Genomic DNA, 12,019 nt, shown 5'->3' with positions numbered 1-12,019 from the left:
AGCTAGTGGTGAGGAAGAGAGTAAGAAATCAGAATGGCGGGTAGAGAGGGCAGCAGGACAGTTAAGGGGAGAGACACAGACATTTTTACCCCCAAAGAGAATACAGGAGGCCAGAGATGAGACAGGAGAAAAGTAATGTTCCTCGGAAATCTGGAAGAGATGGGGTGAATGGGATGAGCTAAGGGTACAGCTTTTTCTCCTAAATAGGTGGCAAGGATGAGAGAAGAGGCTGGTAAAATAAGTGACGGAAATAAATGGAGGGATTATGTAACGCAAGCTAGGAAGACAGTGGCAAGAAATACAATTGTGCATTTATGCAGAGCTCCAATTGGAAGACATGTCACCCTCCCCATCTAGCCACCAGCACCTACCTCTCTGCCACGTGATGGTGGAGGGGTCAATGTCAAGACGGGCAAATTTCCTCATTTCCTCTTCTGTCAGAGCGCTCGGATCAGTCTTATTTATTCCCAGTTTCTAATGATTAAGAAGAACAAAATATGTTTTAGAAGGAATAAAAAGCAAGACGTAACCAAATTATCCCTCTACTTTTACCTTCTCCATGACTAGTAAAGCCTTTTTAAAAACTAAGCTGAACTTCAAGTAAATGGTAGGTTAGTCCAACTCATAAATGAATGGACCCAAACACCTCCTAAAATGGGAGACATTCTTTGTGTACTGTCACCTGTTATTCGAAGGGTGTATTATTACAAATACACCCTTCGAATAACAGGTGACAGTACACAAAGAATAAGTACCGTATTGTCTGTCATAGCCTAAGGCTCTCTACGTAGTCACCACATGCCATGCACAGAAGGGGCATAAAACTTCCATCTAACTGATGCTCCAGTTCACTAGTTGTTCTTTTCAGATACAAATACCAATAAATTTTTTTTAACAATTTCCTCTTTTATTTATTTATTTTATTTTTATTTTTGGCTGCGTTGGGTCTTCGTTGCTACGCGCAGGCTTTCTCTAGTTGTGACGAGCGGGGGCTACTCTTCGTTGCAGTGCACGGGCTTCTCAATGCGGTGGCTTCTCTTGTTGTGGAGCATGGGCTCTAGGCACGTGGGCTTCAGTAGTTGTGGCACACAGGCTCAGTAGTTGTGGTTCGCAGGCTCTAGAGTGCACGCTCAGTAGTTGTGGCTCACGGGCTCTAGAGCGCAGGCCCAGTTGTTGTGGCACACGGGCTTCGTTGCTCCAAGGCATGTGGGATCTTCCCGGACCAGGGATCGAACCCGTATCCCCTGCACTGGCAGGCAGATTCGTAACCACTGCGCCACCAGGGAAGTCCCTACCAATAATTTAAGTAACGATTATGTCTACGTTTTCAAGTTATTTCTAATTCCACAAGAAAAAAATTAAAACTTTTAAAGCATCTCTTTCTATAAAGGAAACACTCTAACAAAGTGGTTTTTGATAAAGTATAAGAAAAGAATCTGGGAAACAAACTATAAACATTGGAGATGCTGAGGATACCATATTGTGCGTTATTCTCAACAAACTGAACTTGGTTCAGTAAGAAGCCATGGGATGAATTTTTTAAACCAATTCTCACCAACCAGTGGCTGTAGATTATATCATTAAAGTTATTTTTTAGTCTGAAAAAAAGCAAAGGGAAAATCTATGTGATAGTAGGGCATTAAGTAGCAAAGAGCACTAGAAAATGGTAAAATGGATAAGAATTAAGAGCACATCCACAAATAGAATCTTGCTACAATAAAAACTGAAATAGATGAATTTTCAAAGTCTTTCTTAGAAAATTAAGAACTGTCATGAAAAGGAAGACTCTTGGCAATCTTCATTTGTTAGTTGACTAGAGTTCTCAGCAGAGTGGTGCTCTCGTTTTATAGATGAAAAAGCTGACATCTATAAGGGTGAACTCATTTGTCCACCTGCTTTTTGGTGCAGGATCAAGGCCTCAGGCATCTAGTTCTGGGCAATCTCTGTTACATTGTTCTGTCTATTCAGAGTTCAATATCCAAAAAAAGCATCTGAAAACCCAAATCAAATCAAGTTCAAAATTTCTGGTTCTGACGATTTTTCTGATTTGTTTCCAGGGTATTTTCTTTTTAAAGAACAATTAACTAGAAACTTACTTTCAGCCGAGCAAGTTGAATTTTTGAAAATTCTCTAACACCATTCACTGAAGCAACCAGTCGATTATACAGAGCCTAGAAACGCAAAATAAAAACAAAACTCACAAAAGTTTAAGGGCCAACCATGAACTTGGACAATTTACAGAATATGGCAAAGTTCATTACATTTATAACCAAACTGTTTATAGATTACAGACCCTATTAAAATTCTCAGTTAATGTAAACAATTTAGACTGAAGTTCTATCATTTTAATAAATTCGACTAGATCTGCAATAATGCACATTGTAAAGAGTTTGCATGAAAATACATTTCTTGATCTACAGCCTTATAACTACCAAGTTAAAATTTATCTCTATATTTATTTTTGGCTTCAAAAACTCACTAGGGAGTTAGTTTAATTGGAGGATGTTAGGACCTTTGTAAAATGTGTCAGAAATTCCCACTTTTATCCATGTCCTATGTCTATGAGGAATTAGCATCTAGTAGTCTGTCCCCTTCAGGTGTGTGATTTACCTCTCAGACCCTACAGCCCTGAGGCCCAAAAAGGGGGTCTGACCTGTTTAGCAGGGCATCTAGGATAGCTGCCTGTAACATCAGAATCTTAAAAAGATATCTCTCCAACCCCCTTAGCAGAGACCAGAGATTACACCCATGGGCAAAACTAAGAGAACCTGTCTACCAATTACCTTTAAAACTAAAGGTTCGTCTTGAAGACAATTTGGCTTAAAAAGAGCAACTAGCATAATTCTCCCAATAACCTGGTAGTGGTCATAAACTAATTTGAGAACCTTACCAAAGTACAGATCCTCTCCTTAAGAAATAAGGACATATATACAATTCACAACATTTTGAATAGAATTTCAGAGAACTTTCGGACTCCAAAAGTTTTTTCATGAATTCCTTAATCCAGGAATCCCAGGATAAGATGCCCAAAATGGCCTTTTGGGCATCTTAAAACAAGGAGCCTTTCTCACCTTATCTGTTTGAGTATTTTCATGCAAAATCCTTGTGTCGATAGCAGCAGCCAACAAGTTATTAGCAGCGGTGATGGCATGGATGTCCCCAGTCAGGTGAAGGTTGAACTATAAAGTGAAACGAAAACATCTTTCTACTTGTTTCAAACAACCATTGCAGTACTGAAGGACTTTCCAAATAAACAAAATATTCTGCTAATGACATACCCTTACAACGCTTAAGATATGTTTTATATAGCCTGAATCCGAAGATCAGAAAATGTCAGTCTTCCACTTGACAACAAAGAATACTTGCACAGACTTTCTATTGCAAATTCTTCCTTTCTCAGGTTAAGAGTGAAACAATTCTGATGGACTTAATGATTGGGTTCCTTGCTTTGGTTTTCTTTTTTCATGTACTTTTATGCACTGTTTTATAATTAAGAAAATAGTACCATATCAAATGTACTTTGGAATAAGGCAGGGAATAAAACACACAGTAGCAATAGAACAATATAGAATGTGACAGCCTGAGAAATAGAAAAAAAGTATCACTCTCACAACTCTCTATTTCGTTATTTTTCTTCTAATCTTACGTGCACACATGATTATTATCTGTAGAATCAGCATGTTTGTAATTTGCTAACTTTTTCAGATAGTTGTAACTACCTTGTCCCTCAGTTTGGCCCAACTTGGGCCATGCAGGTGATGCCTATGACAGCAGGTCAGCAGCGCCCTTTCAATACTCCCCAGGCCACGTTCCTTACACTCCATCCCCAACCTGGCCCCCTGGCTCTGGAGCTTCCTGGCTTGTGACTGTTACTCATCCTCCTGCAGATGAGGCCTGGGGCTATTTTTCTCAGCCAAGCCTTGACTATGCTTTCTCACTCCCACCCCCTTCTCACTCCCACCCCCAACATTTGAAGATTATCCAAAATTTCCCTCTAGCTTCCATGATGCTCACATCCCTGTGGGTAAAAAGAAAACCCTTTCCTATTCCTTCAACAAAATCAACAAATATTTCCTAGTGAGCACCTCTTACGTGCTGGGCACACGGCTAAGTGCTGGGGCCCAGGGGGTCTAACTCCTCACAGCCCGATGGGACCACATGGAGGTAAACACAGAGCAGGAGGGGATCCGTGGGATGGAACAGAACCTCGACGGAGCAGGTGCCATTTGAAATGTGAGCTGAGCAGGGAAGGCAGGAAAGGGAAGAACATTCCAGACTTGGAACCAAGAGAAAACAGGGCAACGAGTTTGACAGGGTGGAGACAGGGAGGGTGGCATGGGAACCTGAGACACTGGGGGTGGAGAGATGGCCGGAGCATGATGGAGTAACTGCTGAAATGCAGGCAGCAGAAAAGGACATGGGCTTTAGGAAGACTTCTCAGGACCTGAACCAAGAGGCTGATGTGGAGAGTGGAACTGATGGGACCTGGTCACTGGTTAAATCCAGGGGACAAGGAGGTGTTAATACAGGGTGCAGAAATAAGAATTGACACCATTGGCCTATTTGGACCATTTGTTTTTTGGAACTGTGGTTGTCCCTCAGTATCCATGCGGAATTGGTTTCAGGACCCTGTAGATAGCAAAATCTGCAGATACTCAAAGTCCCTTATGTAAAATAGTGTAGTATTTGCATATAACATACTCTCATCCTCCGGTAGAATCTAAATCATTGCTAGACTACTTATAATACTCAGTACAATGTAAACGTTACGAAAATAGTTATCAGCGTGCATTAATTCAAGTTTTGCTTTTTGGAACTTTCTGGAAAATTTTTTTTCCTGAGTATTTTCAAGCTGCAGTTGGTCACAACCATGAATGTGGAACCTGTGGATTTGATTTGGAGTCTCAGTTCACGGAAGTGAAGAGTCCAGGCCTTCCCGAATTCAGCAGTGTAACAGATGATGACGGAGATACAGCTCTGCGTCCTATCATCCAGAACCCTTGAGGTGGGTTTTGGGATTCAGAATTTTTTGGAATGTAGAAAGGTAGTGTGATGGACACATAATTTATTTATAAAACATTCCAAGCAGGGTCCAGGTCGGCATCCATTAATCAAAAATAATATTTCTGCAGCAAAATATATGAATATTTACACCTAGTGGCATAGACAAAATCCATAAGTAGCTCATTAACAGTAAATGTCAGGTCTTCCCCCAAATGGGTCAGGCAAACACTTCTGGTTTTCAGAGCCTTCAGAACTTTGGGATTGAGGATAAAGTACTGTGGGCCTGTATTTACAGAAGCACAGAGAAAAGGTTCCAGGAGGGAAAAACAGTGACACAAGACCCGTGTCTCTTGGAATCTTACCTCTTCCATAGGGATGACCTGGGCGTATCCACCACCTGCAGCTCCTCCTAAACAACAGAGCAGGTACCATTTGAAATGAGTTGCCAAGTACAGGAGCCCCAGGGACACAGCTCCCCAAGCCCAACAGGGACGCACGTACCCGTAAGATGTAATAAAAAGAGGCAGTGAGAAATAATACGTCTCAGGCAAAGCAGAAGGTGAAGAAAGTTCACCCTACGTCCCACTATATAATTTAAGGACTTTGGTCTCTTTGTTTAAAAGGGGGGTAAGCAGAATACAGCAAACGGCGTTACAGCGAACATGAGATTCTTTCGTTAATTTATTATTAGATTTACGTGGCTATGCTTCACCTAAACGGCACATGCATTTAAAGTACCAAAAACTTTCCTAAATAAAATCTACCTGATCAACAGACTTACACATTACAGACTTCTGTCAGTTTATTTTAGTTAATAGTATATATGATTTATCATGCTGCTTATCCCCCGAAATAGTAAAGTTATTACATTAAAAAGACTTCTCTATCCTAAAACAACGATACCTTCTGTGTCCACATCATTTTACAGTTGACCTTATTTTTATACACTATTTTGCCTCACGATAATCTGGGAAGCCTAGTACTATATACCTTTTACACTTTTACACACGCGGCTCAGAGAAGTTATGACTGGCTAAAGGTCACACAGCGCTAAGAGACACAGCCACAAATAAAACCCCAGGCTTCTTGTCCACACCTAGTGTTCACTGCACTACATAATGTATGACATTCTAACAGTACTTAAAGTTAGGAGTTGTTAATATTTGTAACAGTAATATAAATATAATACTGCTAAAAACCACAAGTACCGAGAACAAGCAGTAATTGTAGCAGTAAAGGCTGTTATAAAGTGAGCTGAAGAATGATTCATGATAAATCCACGAAGCAAGACTAGTGACTGTGGAGGTGCCAGATCGCAGCCCAACCACAGCCACAGAGGAAGTTCATCGCATCTCCCGGTCCACAGCCAGTTTCCAGAGCTCCTTGGGGCCCACGCAGCAACTCCAATGACATGAGGCTTGGGGCTGACCTAAGGGATCTCTTAACGGTTTGGTTGGAAAGACCTTTTAGCTTGGCTGGGATGACAAAACACCAATATAAACAGCTGAGTTTCAAAACCGCTCGGCAAAAAAGGTACTGATGAAATGGAAGGCTTTCTGCTCAAGGCTGGAGTCCCGAGCGAGAGCCCAACCATCGCTCAAGGGAAGCAAGGGAATCGGCTTCCTGAGGGGCTCTGCTGAGACCTCCCCCCTGAAGCTCTCTCTGCGGGAGGATCATGCTGCGGCGACCTCCTGAATGTGCGGGGGAGGGGGGGGAGGGCTGCAGGAGTGCATGTAGAGATGAAATGTATCAGTTCCTCTAGTAAGTTGTAACTCCACGATTGTTGGTGATAAATTTTGCCCTGAAAAACATACCAGTTGTTAAATAAACTACCTTTCACTCCGAAAGTCGGTCCTTGAGAAGGCTGCCTCAGACAGGCAAAGGAGTTGACGTTCAGGTGCGCAGTCAATGCCTGCACGAGCCCAATTGTAACTGTACTTTTCCCTTCTCCCAGAGGGGTGGGTGTGATCCTGGTGTGGGGGAAAAGGAACAGTAAATTTAATATTTTCTAGACAACCTATGCACAGTCAATCTATGGTACAAGAACCAACTCGGAGGAGACTGAGAGAGGCCAGGCCACTCCAGAATCATTGAACCATTCAACTTCCTTGGATCTTTTTATGGTCTACCCACATCACAAAAGTCCGCGCTTAAGTTAAAATCAGGATATAGACGTATCTTTACCAAGAGTGCCAAGAAAGAAAAGTTAATTCAGCAGTAGTGCCAATAACACTATCAACTTCAAGAAACGGCAAAGAGTTATTCATCAAAATGATTTAAGTAATTAAGCTGATGTCATTCTCTTGCTGATGGATAAGTTGGCATTTGTTCTTCCAGGGCCATTTACCGAGGGCATTAAGTGGGCACGAGGCCTAAGTCAACGGTCCAGGGGTGGTGAGGCATGGCCGGACTCTCATTTTGGAAGGGATTCTAATGTCCCCATTCGTCCATCTCCTTCTAGATATCAGTGTCCGGGGCTTGTCCAGCCATGTTTAAACACAAGCTGTGCCGGAGGCTCATTACCTCCAGGGTGGCCCATTCATTTCCTGATAGCTTTTACAGTTAGACAAGTTCTTTGTCCTAAAGAGGAGATATCTGCATTCCTGTAGCTTCCTACAGACACACTCAGCCTCTCCCTTCCCGTATTGGGAAGGAGTAAGTCCACAGCTCCTAAGCACACTCAGGAGGTCAAGTCTGCTCTGGGAGCTCACTGTTGAGCACACACCCTACAGAGCCAAGCATCAGAGGCTCACAACATCAAAGAATTAAGTAATGGGACAGGCGTCTATTACATTCCCAAGTAAAGACCCATGAAATTGTTCCTTGGCATATCCTAACCACTGTTACAAGTTTCAAAACTTCTTTTGCCTTACAATTTAGTCTTCTGTGGGTTAGATGCTGTGAGCCAGATTGTCTAGGACGCTCAACCAAAACAAAACTGATGACAGAGTTTTCTGACCCAAAAAACCCAGCGACGTGACCACAAAGAAGCAATACAACTATCTCCGTCCACCACAGCAATACAATCAATCACTCTTTCAGCAAATATTTCTTAAGTGCCACTGTGTCCAGGTAACTAGACCCCGGGGACACAGTGACGACCACACTGGACTCCACTGCTGACCTCACAGAGCTTATGGCCGATGGGAGATGTGGAGAGATCAATGAGCAGTTACAATGAATGTGAGAAACGCTGAGACAGAGGAAACAGGGCAATTACACTATATTATGAGAGCACACAGGACGATCCAAGTAGACTTGGGACAGCAGGGAAGGCTTCCTGGTGGAAGTAACATCTAAGCTGAGACCTGACAAATGGATGAGAGTTCGCCAGATAAAAGTGAGGGTGGGTTTGGGGTAGTTAATATGCTAGGCTCTGTGCTTTATATTTGTTGGGTTAATCTTCATTTGATAAACGAGGAAGCTAAGGCACAGGAATTTTAAGTATCCTGCCCAAGGCCACACAATTAGTAAGCAGTAGAGCTGGAAATTAAACCCAGGCAAGTCATCTGACTTCACTAGGTTATTTCTATGGATGGAAATCATTATCGATAATGAGTAATTTAAAGCATGGGAATGGAGACGATCAGCCAGTGGAGGGAACAGAGTACAAAAGGGATAAAGAGAGAATTGTTAAGAACATGGTCTCTTAGGGAATAGTTAGAAGAGAGCAAAGGGAAGCTAAGGAGCAATATTAAGTTCGGGAAACCCTGACAAGAGGCAGAGGTGTGACAGGGGAATCTTCGAAGGGAGCCATGGAAGCGTCCCCAGACTCAAATGCAGTCCAGTGAAAAGCGGTCACTGGATGGAGCAACAAGGAGGCCACTGGCAGGGAGCTAGTGATCCCACTGGAATGCTCCTCGGTGGTGACGTACACTTCCAACCAAGAGCCACAGGCATCACGATCTTACGTAAAGAAAATGCAGGTCAGATGTAGGGTGGATTAAGTACTGTACTGGTATTTACTTCTTGCAAAGGAAGAGAGGCTTTACTTAAATGTGTCACATGAAGGATTAGATTTTCATCCCTAAGGATATGCTCACAATGCTGCTGGCGAGAGCCAAAAGCAGACACGCCCAGAGATGACCTCCCAAAAACTCCAGCTAAGCGTCCAGCTCTTAATGAGAAACACAGGACTGCTGAGCGTTCTGCCAACTGATACAATTCAGGAAAATCAGAAAGTAGGAAGTATTTACGGGGAGCAATCAAAGGAGAGCTACCAAAAAAATTTTATTTCACCTTAATTCCTACATTTGGCATCAAAATTTGGCTTAATTGTCATCTCACGATCCTTAGCTCACCTTCCAAACTATCAAGTTGACTGAGGAAAGAATAAGCACCATGTTAACCTAATTTCTTTTTCTGTAAGAGCCTGGAGTTTATGGAAATGGAACTGGGGGTTCTGCTCATTATCTTCCACATCTTCTCCTAGGATATTTATCTGCTCCCTCCAACTTCCCACAGGACTCATTTCGTGCTTATTATCTAACTTTTCAGGGGGCATTAGGACTACAAGCTTGCTGAGGTGAAAGACTATTTCCATTGCGTTTCTGTCACATGTCCAGGCATAGATGAGCAAAAAACATTAGAAAAAGAAATGACACCTTTTCTAAGACAAATGTTATTCACTGTCAACTACAGTAAAAACGAACTGAACGAGTTGGAGATCTCCCAGACATCTCCAACTCAACGATAAGACCCAGGTCCACTCAACGACCAGCAAGCTACAGTGCTGGACACCCTATGCCAAACAACTAGCGAGACAGGAACACAACCTTACCCATTAGCAGAGAAGCTGCCTAAAATCATAATAAGGTCACAGTCACCCTAAAACACACCAACGGACATGGTCCTGCCCAGCAGAAAGACAAGATCCAGCCTGACCCACCAGAACACAGGCACCAGCCTACACAACCCACTGAACCAAACTTAGCCACTGGGGGCAGACACCAAAAACAACGGAAACTACAAACCTGCAGCCTGTGAAAAGAAGACCCCAAACACAGTAAGTTAAGCAAAATGAGAAAACAGGGGAATGCACAGCAGATGAAGGAGCAAGATAAAACCCCACCAGACCCAACAAATCAAGAGGAAATAGGGAGTCTACCTGAAAAAGAAATCAGAGTAAGGATAGTAAAGATGATCCAAAATCTTGGAAATAGAATGGAGAAAATATAAGAAATGTTTAACAAGGACCTAGAAGAACTAAAGAGCAAACAAACAATGATGAACAACACAATAAATGAAATTAAAAATTCTCTACCAGGAATCAATAGCAGAATAACTGAGGCAGAAGAACGGATAACTGACCTGGAAGATAAAATAGTGGAAATAACTACCGCAGAGCAGAATAAAGAAAAAAGAATGAAAAGAATTGAGGACAGTCTCAAGAGACCTTTGGGACAACATTAAATACACCAACATGAGAATTATAGGGGTCCCAGAAGAAGAAGAGAAAAAGAAAGGGTCTAAGAAAATATCTGAAGACATTATAATTGAAAATTTCCTTAATATGGAAAAGGAAATAGTCAATCAAGTCCAGGAAGCACAGAGAGTTCCATACATGATAACTCCAAGAAGAAACATGCCAAGACACATATTAATCAAATTATCAAATGTTAAATGAAAAGAAAACATAGTAAAAGCAGCAAGGGAAAAACAACAAATAATACACAAGGGAATCCCCATAAGGTTAACAGCTGATCTTTCAGCAGAAACTCTGCAAGCCAGAAGGAAGTGGCAGGACATATTTAAAGCGCTGAAAGGGTAAAACCTACAACCAAGATTACTCTACCCAGCAAGGATCTCATTCAGATTAGACGGAGAACGTAAAACCTTTACAGACAAGCAAAAGCTAAGAGAATTCAGCACCACTAAACCAGCTTTACAACAAATGCTAAAGGAACTTCTCTAGGAAGGAAACACAGGAGAAGGAAAACACCTACAAAAACAAACCCAAAACAATTAAGAAAATGGGAATAGGAACACACATATCGATAACTACCTTAAATTTAAATGGATTAACTGTTCCAACCAAAAGACAGACTGGCTGAATGGATACAAAAACAACACGCATAGATATGCTGTCTAAAAGAGACCCACTTCAGACCTAGGGACACATACAGACTGAAAGTGAGGGGCTGGAAAAAGATATTCCATGCAAATGGAAATCAAAACAAGCTGGAGTAGCAATTCTCATATCAGACAAAATAGACTATAAAATAAAGACTGTTACAACAGACAAAGAAGGACACTACATAATGATCAAGGGATCAATCCAAGAAGAAGATATAACAATTGTAAATATTTATGCACCCAACATAGGAGCACCTCAATACATAAGGCAAATGCTAACAGCTAAAAAAGAGGAAATTGACAGTAGCACAATAATGGTGGGGGACTTTAACACCTCACTTACACCAATGGACAGATCATCCAAAATGAAAATAAATAAGGAAACACAAGCTTTAAATGATACATTAAACAAGATGGACTTAATTGATATTTATAGGACACTCCATCCAAAAACAACAGAGTACACTTTCTTCTCAAGTGCTCACGGAACACTCTCCAGGATAAATCATATCTTGGGTCACAAATCAAGCCTTGGTAAATTTAAGAACATTGAAATCGCATCAAGTTTCTTTTCCGACCACAGTGCTATGAGAGTAGATATCAATTACAGGAAAAAATCTGTAAAAACTACAAACACATGGAGGTTAAACAATACACTACTAAATAACCAAGAGATCACTGAAGGAATCAAAGAGGAAATCAAAAAGTGCCTAGAAACAAATGACATGAAAACACAATGACCCAAAACCTATGGGATGCAGCAAAAGCAGTTCTAAGAGGGAAGTCTATAGCAATACAATCCTACCTCAAGAAACAAGAAACATCTCAAATAAACAACCTAACCTTACACCTAAAGCAATTAGAGAAAGAAGAACAAAAAACCCCCAAAGTTAGCAGAAGGAAAGAAATCATAAAGATCAGAGCAGAAATAAATGAAAAA

General features: G+C 41.5%; 1 protein-coding gene across 13 annotated transcripts in view; it reads right to left on the bottom strand.

Annotated features, from left to right (window-relative positions):
* MTHFD1L (methylenetetrahydrofolate dehydrogenase (NADP+ dependent) 1 like) overlaps positions 1-12,019 on the bottom strand; it is a 227,690-nt gene that overhangs the window by 164,486 nt on the left and 51,185 nt on the right. For all 13 annotated transcript variants that reach the window (XR_013830711.1, XM_079938749.1, XM_079938748.1 and 10 more), the window contains 5 exons: positions 6,838-6,974; positions 5,367-5,413; positions 3,072-3,179; positions 2,097-2,171; positions 372-474 (listed from right to left, as the gene is read on the bottom strand). Coding sequence is in view for 12 of the 13 variants with exons in the window: in XM_079938749.1 (XP_079794875.1) it covers positions 372-474; positions 2,097-2,171; positions 3,072-3,179; positions 5,367-5,413; positions 6,838-6,974 (470 nt within the window). In the remaining variant the exon portion in view is untranslated. The remainder of the gene's footprint in view (positions 1-371; positions 475-2,096; positions 2,172-3,071; positions 3,180-5,366; positions 5,414-6,837; positions 6,975-12,019) is intronic.

This window comes from Stenella coeruleoalba (genome assembly GCF_951394435.1).
Source record: "Stenella coeruleoalba genome assembly, chromosome: 12".
NCBI classification, from domain to species: Eukaryota; Metazoa; Chordata; class Mammalia; order Artiodactyla; family Delphinidae; genus Stenella; species Stenella coeruleoalba.
This window is presented reverse-complemented; position numbering and strand designations above follow the sequence as displayed.